At 38.8% G+C, this 22,458-nt stretch overlaps 1 protein-coding gene across 3 annotated transcripts; it reads right to left on the reverse strand.

Annotated features, from left to right (window-relative positions):
* ANKRD22 (ankyrin repeat domain 22) lies at positions 1-14,820 on the reverse strand. Of its 3 annotated transcripts, XM_036438501.2 has the most exons (6): positions 14,495-14,817; positions 6,457-6,648; positions 3,382-3,489; positions 2,973-3,050; positions 977-1,075; positions 1-725 (listed from the first exon to the last, which is right to left on the reverse strand). In XM_036438501.2, the coding sequence occupies exons 1-6, from the start codon at positions 14,513-14,515 to the stop codon at positions 648-650; spliced, it is 576 nt and encodes a 191-aa protein (XP_036294394.1). In that variant the 5' UTR covers positions 14,516-14,817; the 3' UTR covers positions 1-647. The 3 variants fall into 3 exon arrangements, with proteins under 3 accessions (XP_036294394.1, XP_036294397.1, XP_036294396.1); XM_036438504.2 differs by lacking the exon at positions 3,382-3,489 and having other exon boundaries at positions 14,495-14,820; XM_036438503.2 differs by lacking the exon at positions 977-1,075 and having other exon boundaries at positions 14,495-14,819.
* Positions 14,821-22,458: the final 7,638 nt, after the last annotated feature.

Below are 22,458 nucleotides of genomic sequence, written 5' to 3' on the forward strand. Positions count from 1 at the left end.
TCTTGGTCAAAATCAAGATAGCCTTTATTTATAAACTGATAGCAAAATGTTTAGCAGTGTTCTCAAAAAAAAAAAAAAAAAAAGGCTTGATTTTAGCATTTGCCAATTTCGGTGGTGTAAAACTGCCACCACTTACAACTGAAAATGTTTTTGCTGAAGTTGTTTTGCCAAAGGAACATCCACATGTGAACCTTTAAACCCACACACATACACACACCATTCTATATAAATGTACATACGTCCACCCCTCCTACTACTTAGAGGGGCCTGAGAGGAACAGTGTCTCCTGGGGCATGAGATGGACAGAACAGCCTCCATCAGAGCACACAGCTGAGAAGAGAGATCACTGTCCGAGTTAACACGAGTCATCTACTTCAGGAGAGACTGGTTTTGAAGCATCACATTTTGACCGAAGTGGAGAATTCAACAGCTTTAGTGTTTCCCCTGGAAGGATTGGGGCCATGGTGAAGTCAGTTGAGCAAAAGCATGACTACAGAGCTCTTCAAAAACAGTATCCATGGCAACAACCATCATCATCACCATAAAATGGCTGCATCCAGTTGAGTGGCCCACAGACCAATAGTCCAAGATGCAGACGGAATCCAGTCCTTTAGCTGTTTCTACTTCTCCATCTGAGGCCACAAGCGTTATGATGCTTTCCTCAGCATTAATTCAATCTGCGAAAATTTCAATCTTCGTGCAATATCCAGGGGACTCTCACCATTCTGAAGAGAAAAGAAAAGATTGTTTCTTAAGAGTCCAGCCAACAGTTTAGACTGATTGACTCTCAGGCTTGGCAAAGTCTTTAAATGTTATTCAGATCTAACAGTAATAGGATAATGCTTAACAGGATGATTAATGTTTAATAGGATGATTAATTTTGTTGTTTACATCAGCAGCCATTAACTTAATTCCATACAAGGCCCAAGATAGATCATGAGCTGGAGAACTTCAGGCCCTGGGGCCAGTTTCTTACCTTATTTCTTATCGAGGGGTCTGCATGGGCTTCTAGGAGCAGGGGGATAAGAGTCTGGTTTTTCATTTCGCAGGCGTAGTACAATGCAGTGCAGCCATACTGAAACACAAAGGACCGACATGCAGCTCACCCATTGGACTCTACAGACCGCAGCAGGAGGCTTCTTAGCAAGCTTAGCAAGTGTTCTGCTCATTTCCTAGTATTCAACTAAGCCACACGGTCTGCACACATCTATGTGCAATGGTATGTCTTGTTTTTAAAGTCTTTTCTGCCCCAGTATGTACATTATTAATGTTCAATAAGCCATCAATATCTTCCTTTCTCACCTTTCTCATTTTCTGTTCAAACTGAAAAAAAATGCAACTTATAAAAGGCGAATGCTGAATATCCCAAAATTTCTTGAGATATTTTCTGTATGTCTGGCCCATCAGCATTGTGATCATGTGACCATCTCTTTCCTGAGAGTCACCATATGGGCCACTTTGCAGATATCATCCTCTATGTTTTTTTATTTTAAAAAAATCCCACAGATCTGGCTCTGAATTTTTCCATGTGAAATAAAGAAAGTCTAAAAGATATAATACACTAAATTACTTGGAGTTGGAAATTGGATCTTAATATACAGGTCATTTTTTTATAAATGTAAATGGTAAAATATGTGCATGTATGTGCATATATGTATGAGCATGCATAGGAATATACTTATCTAGAGATAGAGACAGGCATAGATAACTAGAGAGAAATTTTGTTTACAACCAAAATTTTAAACATTTTTAATTACCTTTTACTTAATTTTAATATCATCTTAATATATTTCAAAGTTATCTAAGAAGATGATGATTCACAGTAGTAGTCCATCCAAATTAATAAAAAAATTATATTTGAAATAAAAGGAAAAGCATACATTTCATCAACTTTCTCTCTCTCTTTCTCTCTCTCTCTCTCTCTCTCTCTCTCTCTCTCTCTCTCCACACACTCACACATACACATAAAGAGAGAGAGAGAGAATGAGAACTACCTCCATTTAAACATAATACCAATATAACCCAAAAAATATGCAAATGATTAATGTAAACAGGGATGAAGACATTTTATCTATCACAGAACCTAGAATAGTAGTACATATAGATATGTACAATATAAATTAGGGGTCACAAATAGAATATTGGTTATTTTTAAATCCAGTTTTGACTGGCCTGCTTTTTCAGTAAAGAACTAGAAATAAAAAATGTCATTCAATCAATATAAGCAAATAAAACTCCTTACAAATAGTTTTTTGAAACACTTCTGATCATGTAAGGGAGGAAGATGAGTTCAAGGCTGCAGTTGTAAGAGGTGAGAGCAAAACCTATTATTAGGGGGAAGTCAGCTGAGGCTGCTCCTGTTGCTCTCACTGCTCTCACCATCATTTGGATTTTTCCTTGACCTTTGCCCTTAGTTTTCGTTAGCTCGCAGGTGGGGACTCTCTTTCCTGATTGGGATCTTGGCTTCAGCAGCAGCTGCTAATGTTCACTGAGCACGAACCACGCTCAGGCACACTGCTAAGTGCTTTACAGGAGTCAGCCCTGTCACTTATCTGTATGCTCATGTTACAGAGAAGGAAACAGAACGACCAGGAAGTTTATAACATGCCAAAATGCACACAGGTAAAAAGTGGCAAGCCCGGGTTTCCATGAAGGCATTATGATGCCAGCCTCTTAACTACCAAAGAGGAATTTTGTTATCAGAGCCTTCATCTTCCTTAACTTCTAACAAATGGTGGAGCAGCTTTTTTTTTAATGTTCTGTATTCAATAAAGATGTTATTCCCACGAATTTAGTGGCAGTATATAAACAACCTCAAGATCACCTAACTGGCAGTGGAAAAAAAAAAATTAAAAAAAAGAAATGCAAAAGTGTCAAGGAAAATAAACCAAGCAACTTAATATATGATAAGTACACGACCTACAAATACCATTTTGAATCGTATTTCACAGTGACTAAAAATACAAACGTACACAGTCTGCAGCATTAACGTCCACGCCAGCATCAAGGAGCATTCGGACAAGATTCTCATTCTGCTTTGTCTTGGATACCTGTGACAAATGGCAAGTACAAGAGGTGTTTTTTTTTTTTACAAACTTTTTCTTCATCTTATGCCTGGATTATTTCAATGAATAGGCTTCATTTTAATCTCAATACCCCCTATGCGCCTATGTACTATTGATTGATTGATTTGGCTACCTTCCTTCTTGCTTTATTCTTTAATCACAGCATCGCATGTATGTTGGAAATGTCACTTATAGAATACAAACCAAGATCTTGTTTTGTTACTATTCCTTTACTTCTCACTGGCCCAGAAAACCTTGATGGGGCATGCTACTGATTTCCTACTCACTGACTCTTTGCTCTCACAAGTGTACTCACCATGAGGAAATATCCAATGAGCAGGACAGGCATTAAGAGGATAATGAGTAGATAATCAAAGAAGGTAAATCTTTTCTTCACAGCATAATGCAAGCAGGTTCTCTCTTTCTAAAAATTAAGAAAAGAAAAAAAACCTCTTCATGAATAAATATTTCATTTCAAATTTCCTGTTTTCAGATTATCCTATCAAAAGTTAGTTTGTGCTTTTCGTTCTTATGGTATTCGGGGCAACTTTTATTCTGTTGAGTATATCTGATGAATAAACCTAGGTTTTCATTGATGAGAACAGAGTCCTAGTACAGTCTGAAGAAAAAGCTGGGGGAGAGCCACAGAAAGAGAACAGGTGAAATGTACATTTTATAAATCATCAAAATATGGATTTTTCATACTCATTTTAGTTGTTTGGAGAAAATACGTTCAGATACAAACATAAGACTAAATTCAATACAGAAATCCTAATCACCAATAGTATATATACAGTTATTCATTTTGTGGTTTGTTAATGAACAAATCTTAACCACATGGCAATTTTTCTTGTTTCTACATGGATATAGGCAGTGCTAGAAGAATAGAAATAACTCAATTTAATTCTTCAAGTACATAAATATTTATCAGGTGGTAGACATACGTTTCTAGGGATTGTGAGGAATGTAAAGCCTCGGGCCTCATAATCAACAAAGGGGGATAGAAACATGGCCACGTAAGTACAATGCAGAACAGGCTGTTGTGACTGGAAAATCAACCAAATCAATGAGAAGAGAGGGAAAGCCAGAGACAAAAAGAGTGGTTAACTTCCACTTGGGGGAGGCACTGTTCTTAAATAACACTTTTGGTTTTTCTAACATTAAAGTATGCGTGTTCTCTGTAAAAGTTGTGTACATGAGGCAAGAAGATAATAATAGAATGAAGCAAAGGCGCCCATTAACAAACAACCCAGAGTTAATTGTTGACTTTCTGCTGTATTTCCTTCCCATCTTATAAAATGCATGTAGATGGATTTTTTTTTTAATGTCGGTTCACACAGCATCTGCAACATTTAATATACTTTCTTTCAATGAACATTTAAAATATATGCATCTCTCCATGCCATTTAATGTTTTCAAACATATACCTGTAAAGGCTGTTTGGCTTTTAATCGAATAGAACTACTCTAATTTATTTAGCTAAACCCTACTCATTGGGCATTTGAGTCTTTAACTTTTGATTTTTATAAAAATAAGGCTACTTGACCATCCTCATTAACAAAGATTTGTCAACATTTCTAAATTTATTTTTAGCATAAGTTTCTAAAAATGTGATTCCTGGCATAAAAAGGTATTAGTGCTTTTCATATTGTGCTACTAAATTGTGCTCCAGTAAAACGATAATAATTTAAGCTTTCCTCCTCATCAACACTTGACTTTCATTTCTAATCTGGGTCAATTTCACAGGCCAACATTCATCTGTATCTGTGTCCATATTTGTATCTGTATCTGTAGCTGTCCCTGAGTTGGCAAACATCTCCCTCCCTCAGTTTCCTAATAGTAAATCTCCTGAGAGAGGATGTGACTCATTGACATCTGTCTTCACCACTCCCTCTCAGAACTCCACACACCTGGTTCTTCAGCTGGGAGATCATGTCATACTCTACTAAGATGCAGATCAGTAGATCGGTTAGATTTAGCACAGGCATGACGTTGAAACCAAATTAAAAAAAATAGTAAGCACAAACAAGCAAGTCCAGTAATGACTTCTTTTTCTATAATGCATTATTACTCCAAATGGCTGATCTTTAAACTGGCTTAGAAGGGGCAAGTGGGGCCTCACAGGCTGTTTTCCCTCACAGAATATACATGAGTGGATATAGGGCATTCAAAATTATTACAAGCGCTGACTTTTTATGTTTACTCAGTGGACTGGAAAGGCTGTCTTTCTATAATGCAGACACCGAAACCTCCAAAGAGGCTCTCAAAGGATATTCACAGCCTTAGGTACACATTCTGCTCCTTCACTGAAGATTCCACGTCAGCTAATATTACATCTTCCAGTAACCTCTGGCTCATGAGCTTATTTGTCTTTGGCAAGTTTTTCACTAGCATTCTTCTATTCTATACACAAACTATAGGGTCTTCTGAAGATCAGTTCATTGTCATAGAAAGTAGAAACGTAATGAAACTATGAAATATTGGTCAGCAGGTCAATATACCACCCCACCACCCCCCACACACACATCCCTAGGAAATTTTTCCGATTGCCCCTGTAATAGTGAGGAGGTGGAGCTGGGATAGAAGGAGGGGCAAGGAAAAAACAAGAGAAGGAGAAAGAAAAGAAAGGGAGCTCTAGCCAGACATCTGAACGAACCACTCTCTTCCTTTCCAGAAGTTCTAAGGACTTAATTAACCACAAACTATGCCTGATAATTGCATTTTATTTCACTTTCTAGCCTAATAAAATATCCTCAGTATGTGTCAGTCTCTCTAAAGCAGTGGTTCCCAACCTTTCTTTGGCCGTGCCCCACCTAAACATCTCTGAAATCCTGATGTCCTCTCTGTGACATGTAATTCTTATTATTCAAAAAGTGAGCTCCTATTCCTGTGGAGGAGGCCTAGAAGGCCATTAATTTGGTCTAAACAAACTTTCAAAGAACATGGTATCCATGAAAAAGAAAATTAAAGAACAAAAGGACAGTTGAAGGACTAAGGAAGAAATCACTAAGAAATGGTTTTTAAAAATAAGAATAATATGAAGTAATATGAAAAAATAGTCAATAAAGTTTTGAAACATATAATAGACTAAAATGCATAAATATGTCACAACATATATTTATATACCTCCATATGAGGCCCCTCGAATCACAAGAAATGCAAAAAATTCACTGTTAATAACTCATTCTCGAATTGCCCCTCTGAAAAATCAAATTGCCCCCCTGTGGGGCATGTGCCCCACATTGGGAACCACTGCTCTAAAGTAAGGTAAAACAGAAATTGTTGGTGTCAGGAGCTACAAGCATCAGAAAATGACATTCCCTGTTTCCATCTATGCTAAGAGTAAGTACCATGGGCCACTACTTTCTCCACTGCTGCGTCATGGCCTCACCTGGTTTTTGAGGTTCACGTCAGCATTTCTCCTTAAAAGGAAGGAAACGATTTTCAGGTTCCCTCGCCTGCAGGCGCAGATCAGGGGAGTGTCTCCATTGAAGCCATCCTGAATGTTGATGTACTTGCTGTCCTCCCTCACCCACCGCCACACTTGACCAAAGTCGTTCTGATAGGCTGCTTGGCAGATAGGCTGAGGAGAGATTAAAAAAAAAAAAAAAAAAAAAAAAAAAAAAAGCAGCAGATAAGTATAATTAAACCACAGATTTCCTAAATTGCATGGCAAACAGAAATGCACAAAGAACTATGTTTTTCTGTACCACTCCTCGCCCCCCCCCCTCCCCCCCCGCCCAAAATGGAAAGATTTGACAATACTGGTACACATTCCCACGGGACACATCATGTAAAGCCTTCTCTACTTGGGCTCCTCAAAATCCTTACTGAGACAACTAAAGCAAGAAAAGGAAAAGAGAAAAAAATCCAGTAGAAAAGTGCTGGTTGGCATGCTAAGAATGAGAAAGAGAAGGGTGGCTGCCCCTTTGGGTTGAAGGAATAGTATGAATTCTGTTGGCCTCTAAAATTCTTAAAACTTGGAGGAAGTTGCACTGTAGAGGAAACCACAGTTGGAATTTGGAAACTTATAACCATGATAATTCCATCTCCAAACACATCAGAATCCCCCTGCCCATCCTCACTGCCAAAGCATCAGTTCAGATCATAATTCTCACCAGATCTATTGCAAACCGGTCTTTAATTGGCCTTACTTCTTAGCCTCACACATTCAGCTCCAACCCATCCTCCAAAAAATAGCAAATCTTACAACGTTCTTTAGGGACTCAATGTTTGTTCTAGACATAGAAGTATTGTTGCATGGATTGAAAAACCACTGAAAAGATTCTATTAATATGATGTTATAAATTCTCAGTCTCCACTAGGGGGCAGTTCAGTGTCATAAAAGCACTGACCATTCAGAGATCAGTTTTTATAGTGAGAAGGCAGAAGATAGAATACAAAGGCATGCATACATGGTTTATGAAGAATTAGAGGATGTGATTGGAGAGGAATTTGTGGTAAATTTGGCAGTGAAAGCTCAGAGGGAACTTGCAAGTGGACAGGAGTAGCAGAATATGGCCATCATTCTGCACATTTGTGGGCAAAGTGGTGTTGTCGACTGGTTATAAGTACAGGCTCTAGAAGCAAATTTCTGAGTTCCAATTTCAATTTGCCCATGTAACAGTTATTTGGACAACTTACTTAAACTTTCTATGTTCAGTTTCCTTATTAATTTAATAGTTACATCTTCTTTATCAGGTTGCAGAAAGTTTTAAAGGTGATTTGTAGATGAAGCATTTCACTCAGATCTGATTCAATAAACCCTCAGTTAATGTTAGCCACACTAATAATTATCAAAACATAAGGACCCAGTGCTGTTGGGCAGGAGTGGTTATGAAAGAGTAGATAATTTCCCAAAGAGAGTGAAGAGGTGATAGTCTAAAGCACAAAAATGGATGCATGTGCCTTACTAAACAGAATGACAACTCTGGATCTAAGGCCAAAGCCAGGGAAGAAGAACAGAGATTTGGAGTAGAGAGAACTTTACATTTGTTGATATTTTTGCCAGAAAGGTTGAGGTTTCATCTTCATTCTTTACTAGTATGCTAATATGTACTTATCCCAAATAAATACACATAGACAACTCTGTAAATAGCAATTATGTTTACATAAATGAATGGGTTAGTAACTTAGAAGAGAAAATTGTGACAAAGATGGAAGAGGCTCTTTAAACATGATGGAGGATATTTAGGAAAATCAATGAAAGTGTCTACATGAGATGCATAAAAATATATAATTGCTTCAAGTACCAGGTTGTAGAAATACATTAAGAAGCTACAGTGGGCTGAGCCTGCAGTATAGGTCTGTTATACATTAGAGTTATTTCCTTTTTGAAATGTGACTTAGTACCACATTATAATTTGTAAAATCACTTATAATATACAAGGGAAGATTCAAAACACCAATTGGGGTGGAAGTCCAGGTGCTCTTTTTGAATATAGAATGCCAAAAATTTGCTGGATGTAGAGAGAGAATGAACTGGTAAGACTGTGAAGGGAGGCAATTCTTTTTCCAATTAACTTGCATTCCCTTTTCCTATATCATAGAATAAGCATCATGTTGAACATCTCACTCAGCTCTCTTGTGTGAGAACTATTAGAATAGGATCTCACCCAGCTCTCTTGTTAGAACAATTGGAACTATAAATTAGAGAGGTTAAAAGATTTCCTCAAAGTCCCACAGACTTCCTGGCACAGTTAGAACTAAATTTTCTTGATTTCTAAATTTTCTAGATTTTCTTGATTTCCAATCCAATAGCTTTCCCATTAGTCACATCTCTATTCTGTCTTCCCTGAGTTCTCCTCAACTCTACCAGCTCTCCCGATGAGCCCTGCTCAACCTAAATAGCACCCTCTGGACACTGTATATTTCAAAACAATACCTCTCTTCTTTGAACTATGTTCCTTTTTTTATAGTAGCATCTGAAAAATAGACCCACTCCCAAAGATTGATATTAAGGGCATATGTGTGCATGTGCACATACATGTATGTTATGTGTGTTTCATGTATGCATGTGCACATTGGGGTTGGACGGTATATCCCTCTGCTCATAATAACCATATCATTTGACCTTCTCAAAGTTTAAAAGGATACATCATTATGATATGTTTTTCAAGACATTCTTTTTAAAGCCTGTATCTCCAGCTGACAGAGTCAAGCATCTACAGAAGATTCTATAAGTCTACTAAGCACAAATTTCTAAGCTCTTTGAGTTAAGTTCTTACACACCTTCCTTTTTTCCAGTTTTTGTCATACTTTGAAGCACATTTGCAGAGTAGGAGTAGAATGTACCTCATTGAAACTTGGATTTAGTTTACCCCATTCTTTTCACTAAGGGGAAATAACAGTAGTATGTCCTAGTAGAGAGGAACACTGAAGAATGGCAGTGGTTAAGACCAACTCCTTTTTGGAGTATGACACCCCTGTTGAGAGAGCAAGCAGAAAAAGAACTTAGTATGCTCATTAGTGATGTAAGCAGAATTCTCCTGAATATACAAACATAGTTCTCATATCCCAGCCCCTGATCTCTAGCCAGTGTGTACTTTTTAGCTGTATAATCCTGGGAAAGCTACTTAAACTATTTTTGTCTCATTTTTTTTTCATTTGTAAAATAAGGACAATAATAGTGACCAATTTATATGGTTGTGTTATGAACTGTGTTAATACATATAAAGAACATGGCCAGGTATATAACATCTTCATTACATGTTTGTAAACTTACCAACATGTTGTAAATAGTATGAACACAAATATGTGTGATAAGGGTTTAAATTAATCACCCTGTTTAAAAGTCCAGTTTACACAGCAAAGATTGATTATTCTAAGCCAGATTCTCTCACTGAGCTCCAAGCATATCCTGTTTTGTAGATGTTAGGCCAAACTCTGGGATGCTCCCTCATTCTCTCCATCTTTTTTAAAATATGTTTTTATTGATTTCAAAGAGGAAGGGAGAGGGAGACAGCAACATCAATGATGAGAGAGAATTATTGACCAGCTGCTTTCTGCATACCCCACACTGGGGATCGAGCCCACAACCCAGGTATGTGTCCTGGCAGGAAATTGAACCATGACCTCCAGGTTCATAGGTTGATGCTCAACCACTGAGCCAGGCAGTATAAATGCCAATTGGTGGATGAATGGATAAAAAAAATGTGGTTCTCTCTCTCTCTCTCTCTCTCTCTCTCTCTCTCTCTCTCTCTCTCTCTCACACACACACACACACACACACACACACACACACGAATAATAGCCATAAAAAGAAGGGAATCTTGCCATATTTGACAACATAGCTGGACATTGAGGGCATTATGCTAAGTGCAATAAGTCAGACAGGAAAAGATAAATATTGTGTGATCTCACCTATATATGGAATATAAAAACAAAACAAACAAACAAAGAACTGGAGCACATGAATATGGAGAACAGATTAGTGGTTATCTGAGGTCAAAAGTGCAAGTTCCTAGTTACAAAATGAATAAGTCCTGAGGATGTAATGTACAGCATGGTGACTATAATTAAAAACACTGAATTGTATATTTGTAAACTGATAGGAGGATGGATTTTGAAAGTTCTTGGCATAAGAAAAAAATTGTAACTATGTATGATGATGGATGTTAACTAGACATATTGTGTTGATGATTTTGCAACATATACATATTGAATATTACATCATATTCCTGAAATTAATCTAGGTCAATTATACCTCAGTTTAAAAAATATTATCAGCCAAAACCGTTTTTGGCTCAGTGGATAGAGCATCAGCCTGTGAACTGAAAGGTCCTGGGTTCGATTCCGGTCAGGGGCATGTACCTTGGTTGTGGGCACATCCCCAGTAGGGGATGTGCAGGAGGCAGCTGATTGATGATTCTCTCTCATCGATGTTTCTAATTCTCTAACTCTCTCTTCTTCTCTGTAAAAAATCAATAAAATATATTTTTTAAATAAATAAAATTTTAAAAAATTATCATATATATGTATATATATAACATATATATGATATACATATATGTATATCATCACTATTAGCAATTCAAGGTTCTGAAGGGTAGTAGAATATTCAATTCAAAATACAACTCTCAGCATAAAGATTATTTTAACCTAAGGCAATTGAGAAGAAGTGGATACAAGAAAAGCTCTCCACTCTACTCCCATTTAGCTAAAAGCAGGACATAAATTTGTGAAGGTGTTCCCCCCTTCCCTCTTTAAAAAGAAGCCAAAAGTAATTCTTGTTAGCCTAGAGAAGGCGCTATCTACATAATAACATTTACCAAGTAGCCCTTATCTTCCATTAGCTCCCCTATATATTTGCCTTCCCATAACTCGCCACTCCCAGAAACTCAGTCTGTTTCCTTTGTCTTGCCACTAAAAATTATTATTTCGTTAAGAGGCTATATGAGCACAAGTTCTAACCACACGATGAGTTACTCATCTCATATGAATGCCTGATGCAGGTGTTCATAAACTTCTGTTTGGTTTTCTGCTGTCAGTCTATTTAACAGGGCCCCAGCCAATGGATCTAAGATGAGTAAAGCAAAAAAGGATTTTTCCTCCCCTATAGCTTTAAAAACAAAAAACATAAGTCTGTGTGTCCAATCTCAAAGAGCTTCTCACACTCCGAGTGGGAAGTTGAACTTTACAAAAAGTTTAAATAAAAGCCAATATGTCAGGGAATTACAGAGGCAGGGGATGGGTCAGGACAGGATGTTTCTTGCCTTGCTTATTTAATGGTTCACATTCTTTATAGGAAATGCAGGGTGACTGGTACAGGGTGAATGAGAGACTGGCACATGCACATGAGTAGGTAATGTTTAAATATTTGAGAGATTACTCAAGAGCTTCACAACCTATTTAAAGTTATGGATGGGAGAGTGTCACAGAGGGTTCACCCTTGACCTTCTGGGTCAGAATACCAGAAGGAGAGGCTAAGCTTGTTCATTTTCCTTTCTCTACTCTCATGTAACCCCCAAATGCAATGGGAACAAGCAACCTAAGTTTTCTTCCAATCTAGGAGAACCCATTTCCCGTCAGCATTTTTCATCCATCACCGAAGTCAGATTCTAATTCTGGACATTTAACAGCATGATGTTATTCCAGATATCAAGAAGTTGATACCTTGGGATACTGAGGATTTTCTGAGCCTTTGGCAGAATCAGTGTAGCTCTCAAATGCATTGCTTTGGGATACCGTGAAACCTGTCAACTGAAAATGAGAAATGTCTAAACCCATCAGCCAAAATGAAAAGTCGCTGTGGGATTTCAGTGAGAGTACCTCTCACACTAGTGGAATATCTCCTGAGTTCAGGGCTGCTGAAGAGTAACAAGACAGCAGAGCTAACACACCCAAACACAGCCATTCCACAAGCAGCATCCCGCCACAGCTGTCCTGCTGGGAGATTAGACCTTTACTCTGAAACCTGCTACTCTAGTTTTGCCAGTGCCTTTACCTACCCTCATTTATAGCTATTTTTACCTAAAAACAGAAAGGAGGAGGAGAAAGATTAGGAGGAGGAGGAGGAGGAAGTTTGATATTAAGGGGAATCCTGAAAATGGAAAAAGTATTTTCCAAAAGGGTAAATGACTGAGTTATCATTTGGCAGATGTTTCACATTTTTAAAGTAGACAGTGTACAGCCTTAATTGGGAGAGTCTAAAATCCACTTCCACTTGTTAAACTGAGATGCATGGCAGCATTTATTTTAGTGCTATCCTAGACTGTTTTTGGTTCAATATTAATTATGAGTTTTGATTAGTTACCTATAACCATCAAGGTAAATTAGGGTTTTCTCTCTCTCACTGTGTGTGTGTCTTGTGTGTGTGTGTGTGTGTGTGTGTGTGTGTGTGTGTGTGTTGTGTTTGTGTGTGTGTTTGTTGTATTTGTTTTTAAATATCATAGTAAATTCCAAGCTGCTTTGTCCTCAATAGATCTGAAAAGTGAAGCATATAATCTACTCTGGGCACATTCTCATTGATACTTATATAAGCGATTCAACATGTCCTGCCCTGCCTTGCCTTGACTCAACCACTTGCCAAATCAACACACAATCAACCAACAACTGAACTGCTCATGCAGAGTTCTTTTTTTAAATGTAATTATTTCCGGGGCCTAGACTGCAGTTAACTCTCCACTGGCTATGCACAGTGTGGTATGTGGACCAACAAAAGCATCAGTGAGCTGATATGTATAATCTAATGTCCCATGGGCCTCATCCAGAGCTGCAAAATAAGAATGTGCATTGGAAACAAAATCTCAAGGTGATCGGTGCACATTAAAATTTGAGAAGCACTAGCCTAGATCACTGTGGTAGTAAGCTGGTCACCTACATCAGTGCCACCAGGAGCTCTTGTAACAGCAGGTTTCTGACACTACCACAGACAGGGAAACACACTCCGTGGGAGGAGGCACTTGAAACAATTTTCTCTCGCTGACATTTAGGCAATCTAAAGCATGAGAGTTGCTTGAGTGTTTACAAGTGTTGTCATTTTCACCAGACCAAAGTCACATACCTAGAATTATAAACTAATCAAAAAGCACATTGACTATAGAAAAGTAAACACACACAGACACACACACATACACATACACACACACACACACACACACACACACACACACACACACACCTGGCATTAGAAGTAACTGCAAATGGGGAGACACTGCCTTAAATACTAGAAGAACCACCCAATGAGGTTCTGTCGAGCATCTGTAATGAAATGCAGACTAACCGGTCCATGTGTTAGAGGGAGTAAATAGTGAATAATAATGCCAGCTTGTCTCTTGTACTTGTTGAGGCATTACTCATTTGCACGCCTTTGAAACGTAGTTAAAAATTAATTTGATTCTAATACGCTACTTTCAATAGAGGAAAAAACATTTTTTTTTTATCCATCAGATGTGAAAAAGAACTAAAAAAGTATATTTGAAAATATATTGTTTTTGATTTCTCTTCTATACAGAGAAAGTCTTTATTAACAATTACTAGAGGTGAATTTCCTTTCAAATACCAAGCTGAAAGGTGGTACTCTGTATATGCATTTCCATAAGAGAACCAGACTATCTTTTGTATGTTTAAGAAAATCCAGTTAGGTACAATTTTCACTTTTCCTCAGGATGTTTGATGTCACAAAGGACAACTCAAACTCCACTTTGCAAGGTCCAAATTACCCCCACAAACGTGTGTATTCACGAAATGTATGTTGTATTCCTCTTTACTTATATGTAGCTAACGTTTTAAAATTACAAGAACAGTTTGCCCTAAAATATTTAAAGTATCAGAAAGATGAACACAGAGGACTTTGTTTGGACATGATGCACTCACAGAAAGTTCAACAGAAGAAAAGCAGACAGATTAACAGGAAGGGACAGGAAGTTACATTCGAAAAACATGAGCAGTTTTTAACACTTTTGGAATCTTATTTTCAGAAAGATTACCTCAGAGTATAGGATCCCCATGCTGGTCTCTCACAGGCTTACTTCACCCCCACAGCTTCTGGAATCTTCCGTAGATATTCCTGATTAACATCCAAATGCTTCCCGGCAGAGAGAAAGGTCCCAGAAGTCCAAGTCAGCAGCAAACCCTGTCTTTCCACACCTGTGAGTGCATTTCCAGCGACACTGACAGCAACACCGCCTTCTAGAGGGCCCAACCCAATGAAACAAATGTATTAGTTACCCCGTAATGACCCACGCTGTGCATCATCTAAAGTTACAAGCCTGAGAAACCGGTTTCTGAGTCACATCTGCTCTGCCCAGGATAGCAAGTGGGAAGAAAGAAGCAAATTGAGGAGGGAAGGAAGCTTCTCACATTGACAGGAAGGGCACAGAGTTCAAAATAGGGTACTGTGTTTAGGACATTTCCTCAATGAAATCTGGTTTTCAGAGGCTATTGCGAAAGGCTAGAGACCAGAGACCGGCAAACTAACTTGTTAGAACCATATGTCTGCCGTAGGCTTTGACTTTCATGAAAAAGCATCTTCAAAATTCTGGCTATGGTTTATTTGCTCTAAATACAGAGAAGTTTATTTTTCTTGATGTTGTTGATTAATATAAGCTACTTAAAATAATAAAGTAAGGTCAATTTATAAACTATTGTACACATATTTTGTTTACTTGATATACATAAATTATTATTATTTTATATTTTTATAAAAATATATTATTTTCTATACCTAAATGTGTCCATAATCACTTTCAAGGGGATCTTTGAGTTAAGATTCAACTAAAATTGAAAACACTAAACTCTTTGAAGAATCAATCCATTAACATCCGAGTTAATTAAATTATTGTAAAAGGTTTAAATTACATTTATAGCATTATTATATTTAAGTTTTGTTTTTAAGCATTTCAATTCTAAGCCTAACAGGGAATATTTTCCCAGCTAATTAAATGGTCTTGTAAATCTAGTAAATTATACTAACACTAGGGGCCCAGTGCATGAATTCATGCACCCTGAAAGGAACTGTGGACTTCAAGGCTACAGTGGGCACAGGGGCAGGTCTCTGCCCATCCTCCATGCCCCTGCCCAGCCCCTCACACTGTGGCGCCCAGTTCCCTGCTACCATTGGCCCCGCTTGCACCCACTGATGACACAAAGTGATTAGGGCTAGCAGCAGCAGTGGGTGCATCGCCCTCAGGAGCAGGGGGAGGTGGAGAAGCCCTGAAAGGCAATCAGGGCTGGCAGCAGGTGTAAGCACTAGGTGGGACCATGATAACAGCAACCAGCACCCCACCTTGGTCTGGCACCCCCACTCACCTGCTCCACCATCCCTCCAAGGCCAAGGCCCACCATATTTCTCTAGGACACAAGCATCCCACCCTGCTCTGCCCCCCCACCACTTGGTGCCTATGTATGCAAATTAACCCACCATCATTGTAGGTTTAGTTTGCATACTCACTCCTGATTGGCTGGTGGGTGTTGCAAAGGTACGGTCAATTATCAGGTTACTCTTTTATTAGTGTAGATAATGAATATTAAGTTGTCTTAAACATTTTAATGCTGTTCACAAATTTAGCCAAGTTATTTTAAATATTCAATTTAAAAGTGGTAAGCCTAAAATCAATTACTCTATTATACATTTTAAATGGAATTACCAGGTCACTTGATCAAACATGGTAACATACCAAATCCCTTAAACATTTCTATATTAATATCAGATACTCACACATTTTCTCTGAACTTAACTCAGTCATCACAAAATGTTAAACTTTCCCAGATTTAAAATACCCACACACGCACCCATGAAAGAAACAGTTCAGTCATTCCAAGCAAATTGATGTGGTTGATGGCAATTAGTTAAGGTTCTTTAGTGGCCAAGAACAAGGACCAGGATTCTAGACCTGAGCCCATTCAGGGAAATTCTTCCTCTGCCACTGATCACATGTGAATCATCTCTATTATTGTTATAACAAGAATTACCTACTTTACTATGGACTTGGACTTGAAGCCAGCCGGGTAGGAGTTTAAGAGTGGTAGTCTGATGGAAACTGAAGTCTGCAATGTCCTCGGAGATTGCAGTTGACTTCCTCATTGGCTTGCTTTTCTTTGAATTTCTTTAGTTTCATAATACACTTAAGTGTGTTTTCCATAAACGTAAGCATTGTTATTTCCATCAGGTCCGTCGCTTTCTTATGCAAATTTTTCATAACCTCTTTTAGTTTCTTTTGTAATCTTTCTTAACTAGTGTGTGCGGCAGAACTCTTTGCTCTCACAACCTCTCTGTTAAGGTTGTTACTAGCTTCCTTCTCCAAGCTCTTTCTCTCTGAGGGAACTCAGGTTTCTTTAATTTCCTATCAGGACCACAACTCACCTCTCTGTCTTCCCTGCATCTTGAAGGTTAGCAAAAAATGCCATTCTAAAAAGGCCTTTTTTGGTATAAAGATTACGTTGAATTGTTTATTTTTGAAAAATTGTAGACACACAAGAGAATCTCTGAAAATAGAGTAAAATTCAACCTGTTGTAAGGAATATTCAAATTTATAAAATAAGTCTCCATTTGTAAAGGTGTCTCCTGTCTGTACCAGGAGGAGAAGGGTGACTCAAAATCTCTGGAAACTCTTATCATATGGTGGTATCTATCCCGGTTATTAATTAACTGGAAAGGAACAAAGGAGGGTCAAATAAATGTATGCTCATGAGGTCAGGGTGACTGGGTCACACTGGGAATAGGTCATTGCTCAGAGAAGGCATGGTGACTGTAAGCATGGGATGATAGGAGACACATCAGCTCCTGAACAAAGGAGTTCCCTCTCTCTCTCTTGCTGCTCACGCCTGACTCCTGGCTTGTGGAGCTCTTACACTCTGCACTGGCTCACATGGCCCATAGCCAGGTGGGCCCCACACACAATCTGATGCTGTACTGAACTCAACTGCACCATGGAAGAGAAACAAACTCTGGGGGCTGGCCTTGCTTTTAGATCTGCTGAATCCCTAGTTGTCCCTTTTCAAGGGGGAATGGGACTTTAGAAACCCAGGGACGAATGTAATTCCACTGAAATAAAGCTTTCTACCGCATCTCATTTTCCCATGGGGGCCTCCAGGAAATGCTTATTTCAGTGGCACCTCAAGAATCCTCCCCCACCCCCACTCCGCACCCTCGCAACAGAGGGAGGCAAACCATGAAATTCTCCAGTAACATTATCAGTGGAGAAGCCATAGACCCTGCATAACAAACTTGATCCTTACTTGGTATACTTTTCCTAGTAACCTCCATAACTGCAGCTCCCTAACATCTCTCTTTTTTCTTGAGTTCAAAATGGTATCTCAAGTGGTGGCTTTGGCCACTTCAGAGAGTTTTACTCAGTTTTCCTGGGTATCTCCCATGTTTACATGAGTCATACATGTTATTTAACTTCTGTTTGTTTTTCTCTTGTTAATCTTTCTTCTATTATGGGATGGGGAACCTCAATCAAGAGCCTCCAAGGGCATAGGAAAATTTATCTTTTCTCCCCTACAATGAATGTGGTTCTAAAAGCACAATGTTCGTTATGATTATGAAAGGTGAACTCTGTCAATGTAGGGGTGACTCTACAAACAAACCAATCAAAACACAATTGACTCATTGCAATTGGTAAAACCCTTATATTTAACTCTAAGCCAGTGAGTCCTTACCCAGAGATGATTTTGCCCCCAGGTAGTCCTGCAAGATTCAGCAAATAAAAATACAAGATGGTCAGTTAAATTTGAATTTTTATTTATTTATTTATTTATTTATATATATATATTTTATTGATTTTGTACAGAGAGGAAAGGAGAGAGATAGAGAGTTAGAAACATCGACGAGAGAGAGTCATCGATCAGCTGCCTCTTGCACACCCCCTACTGGGGATGTGCCTGCAACCAAGGTACATGCCCTTGACCGGAATCGAACCCGGGACCCTTCAGTCCCCAAGCCGACGCTCTATCCATTGAGCCAAACCGGTCCCGGCATGAATTTTTAATAAATTTCTGAAATATTGCATGGGATATGCTAATAGTAAAAAAATTGTGTTGTTTGACTGAAATTAAAAATATTTGGCAATGTCCGGAGACATTTCTGACTGCCACCACATGCATCTAGGAAGTAGAAGCCAAAGAGGTTGCAAAACATCCTGCAGTGGACAGACAGCCTCTCGCAGCAAAGAGTTATTCTGTCCATAATAGTGCTGCCACAGAGAAACCACATTCTAGACCCGTGGTCGGCAAACTATGGCTTGCGAGCCACGTGCGGCTCTTTGGCCCCTTGAGTGTGGCTCTTCCACAAAATACCACGGCCTGGGCGAGTCTATCTTGAAGAAGTGGCGTTAGAAGAAATTTAAGTTTAAACATTTTGGCTCTCAAAAGCAATTTCAATTGTCGTACTGTTGATATTTGTTGACTAATGAGTTTGCCGACCACTGTGCCAACAGTACAATTAAAGGTGAAGGAAGAGACCTTGATAAATTCATAGTGTTAGAATAAAATATGTTTGCAGAGGAGAAAAAAAAAAATCTTTCCATCTACCCTTCTAGGTTCTTGGCAGGGGCTCTGTATCAAAAGATGGGTTGAGTGTGGGGCCTAAGGTTTTGCAGGCTTACTTTTTTAAAAAAATATATTTTATTGATTTTTTTACAGAGAGGAAGGGAGAGGGATAGAGAATTAGAAACATCGATGAGAGAGAAACACCAATCAGCTGCCTCCTACTGGAGATGTGCCCCCATCCAAGGTACATGCCCTTGATGGAAATCGAACCCAGGACCCTTTAGTCCGCAGGCTGACCCTCTACCCACTGAGCCAAACTGGTTTCGGCCCGCAGGCTTGCTCTTTATTGGTGAATTTAAAACACAACAGTGGGAATTTTAAGAGCAGGAAGAGAAACAAACAAGTTGCCCAAGTGGTCTGTTACTGAACTCAGACAAAATCCTTAAGCATCGGAGCCTCACTGGAGTGAGGCAAACTGGCAATTTATCTAGTTATGTGGCTGGCAATGTGGTTATTCCAGATGGCCATCTCTGAAGTAAATGTCCCTTTGAAGTGAATCCTCAGCAATCAAAGCTTAAGTCAGGTGCTTGCATTCCCAAAGAGAAAGAGAAAGAAGAAAAAGAAAGAGAAAACGAAAAAGAAAGGGGAAAAGAAAAAGCAGAACTTTCAGGGCTCCCACTGCCCACACCTGCTTCCTTGGTTCCTCTTTTCACACACTGCAAATCTGCCTCTTGCCAGAACATCCTGCTGCTTGTGAAATACTGTACTCCCCAACGCATGGATTGCTTTTCCTTGAATAAAGGACACTGAATTCATTACTAAGTTGTTTTATTGTTATCACTTGACAGCTATTATCTTTAGGGTCTAAACACATATCTCTGCATTTTGTTTTGGGATGCTATGCCAGCAGTCTGTAAGCTAAATCTCCCCTCACTCCCCACTGGCCTCTTGTTAGGTCCTCTCCTTAGGAAGCACTCAAGGGAGGCCTCCAGGCTGAGGCCTGAGAAAGAAACCTACTCATTTCCACAGGTGTGCCGATCCTATCAGCATAAGCTTAGACTCCAGAAGCAGCAATTGGTCTGCGTTTGGTTTTGTTTTCCCCACTATGGGAAGCATCCTAATCACACCCTTCGGAGACAAGCACTGTCAGCAGCTGTCTCCTTCCCACAATGCAACTTGAGGCAAACCCTCCGCTGACCTCCTGTAGTAGGAGGAAGCAGACAATGGCCCTCTTCAAGGTCTGCTTCCCAAGAATTTCAGGGTCCTTCCTCAAGCTCTTAGATTCTGATAACCCCAATCTCTGCTCTGTGTTCCACAGTCCAAGAGGTGGCAGCTGCTCCAGTATTTCTCTCCTTGGTTTTCCCTCTTTGTCTATTCACACCTTCAGTTCCCACTTCACCAATTCCTTAAATTAAACTCATGGTTAAAATAACTAGTACAAAAAAAAAAAAATACTCAGTATGGTTTTTGTTACTGAACTGTGACTGAGATAATACTCCAGAGATGTTTAGAAGCTATAAATAGCAGGAACTCTCAATCTGTTATAAGATATGTGGGAAATGGCAAATGGGGGGTAACATGCATGTGGGATATGTGGTGGATTTTTGATAGCTTTGTCAACCAAAATTAATTTTAGACTGTAATAGAGAATAAAAGTATATATTTGAGCAAAATGAGCTACAGCCAGGAAGACACCAATTCAGGTAACAGTATAAATTGTGTTCCACCAACAAAAGAGAGGTCAACTTTTATAGAGAATTTTTCCATCTACAGTTCCCATTTTAATCCATTTTATATTAATGAGATTTCTAAATTGCACAGTTCTGGTGGTCAGCATAGTTGCAAATGATGGTATAATATGCATAGTTCTGAGTGGATGGGGTAGGTCTTGGTCCCTTGGTTGAATGAAACCAGGGCTTCACCGCAGTGGCTGACTACAGGGTAAATAAGAGGACATAGTGTGGGAAGCCGAGAGTTCAGCCTGAGGCTCATCCCTGTCTACAGAGCATGTGAGGAGCCATTGTCAGCAAATGGCTGCTAGCCTCTTCTTATTGCAATTTGGACCTTTGGTTTACCTTGGAGAGTCCATTTCAGCAGGTAAACTCCTTGTCAGGGTTCACATCAAATGACTCCTTTTTCTTGGGGTCCATACCTTGCACCAAAATGCAGAACACTGGAAGAGAAGCAGGACTAGGAGAGGGTTGATGAGAGATGATTTGTCCCGGTCTGCATCAGTTATGTTTATGGACACATCTGTAACACAACTAAGTGGACATATCAACAGGAAGGTTGTTAGATGGTTCTGGAATTTTAAAGTAAAAGTTGTTCTAGAAATAAAGATTTTGAGAGTTGTTAGCATATAGACCAGTAGTCTTTAATGTAAAAAAAATGAGACAGTTTAGATACCTTATTAAAGTTTTCTATTTTCTTCTACAACCTGTATCAATGTCTTTTTTTCTAATATATTTTTTACTGATTTCAGAGAAGAAGGGAGAGGGAGAGAGGTAGAAACATCCATGTGAGAGAGAATCATTGATCAACTGCCCCTTGCACATCCCAAACTGGGAATCAAGCCTATAACCCGGGCATATGTCCTGACCTGGAATCAAATATATGCCCTGACCTGGAATCAAACTGTCAGGTTAATTGCAACCACTGAGCAACACTGACTGGGCTGTATCAACTTTTTTTTTTTAATATATTTTTATTGGTTTCAGAGAGAAAGAGAGGAGTGGGAGAGGGAAACATCAATGATGAGAGAGAATCATTGATCATCTGCCACCTGCATGCCCCCTATTGGGGATGGAGCTCACACCCCAGCCATGTGCCCTTGACTGGAATCAAACCCAGGAACCTTCAGTCCATAGGTCGATGCTCTATCCACTGAGCCAAACTGGCTAGGGCTGTATCGACTTCTTGATTGCATAGGGTCATTACTTCTTTAAATAATGCAAGGACTTCTTTTTTCGTTTTATACCTTTAATTGCTATCTCATCCAAAAGTACTTTTGCTAATTACAATAATTGTGTTTCTGAGTTTTATACATTATAGTCCTATTGTCTCTTTCTATAACTCTCTGGCATGTGAATCTCCTTATATCATTTGTTCACTTAAAATTAGGGCCATCATTCAGAGGTTAAATTGCAATCATAGTTATTATATTTTGTATTAATATAGGATCTTTATTCTCAAGACATAAAACATTTGTTCAAATTTGAAATGAATTTTTAATATCTAGTATATAAGACATTTATGGTCATGGAGGAGGAAATGAGGCCAACCTACCCTTAAAATTACATATATATATATATATATATATATATATATATATACACACACACAATATATTGGTGGCACTGTAAGTTTAAATTTAAAATAGGTCATTTAATTGTTCAACTCTTATGCAACATTTAATTCCATGGTGTGTTTCATTTCTGTGTCATCCTTCATGCACTTGCAG

The sequence above is a fragment of the Pipistrellus kuhlii genome, unplaced genomic scaffold (assembly GCF_014108245.1).
Source record: "Pipistrellus kuhlii isolate mPipKuh1 unplaced genomic scaffold, mPipKuh1.p scaffold_m20_p_15, whole genome shotgun sequence".
NCBI lineage: Eukaryota > Metazoa > Chordata > Mammalia > Chiroptera > Vespertilionidae > Pipistrellus > Pipistrellus kuhlii.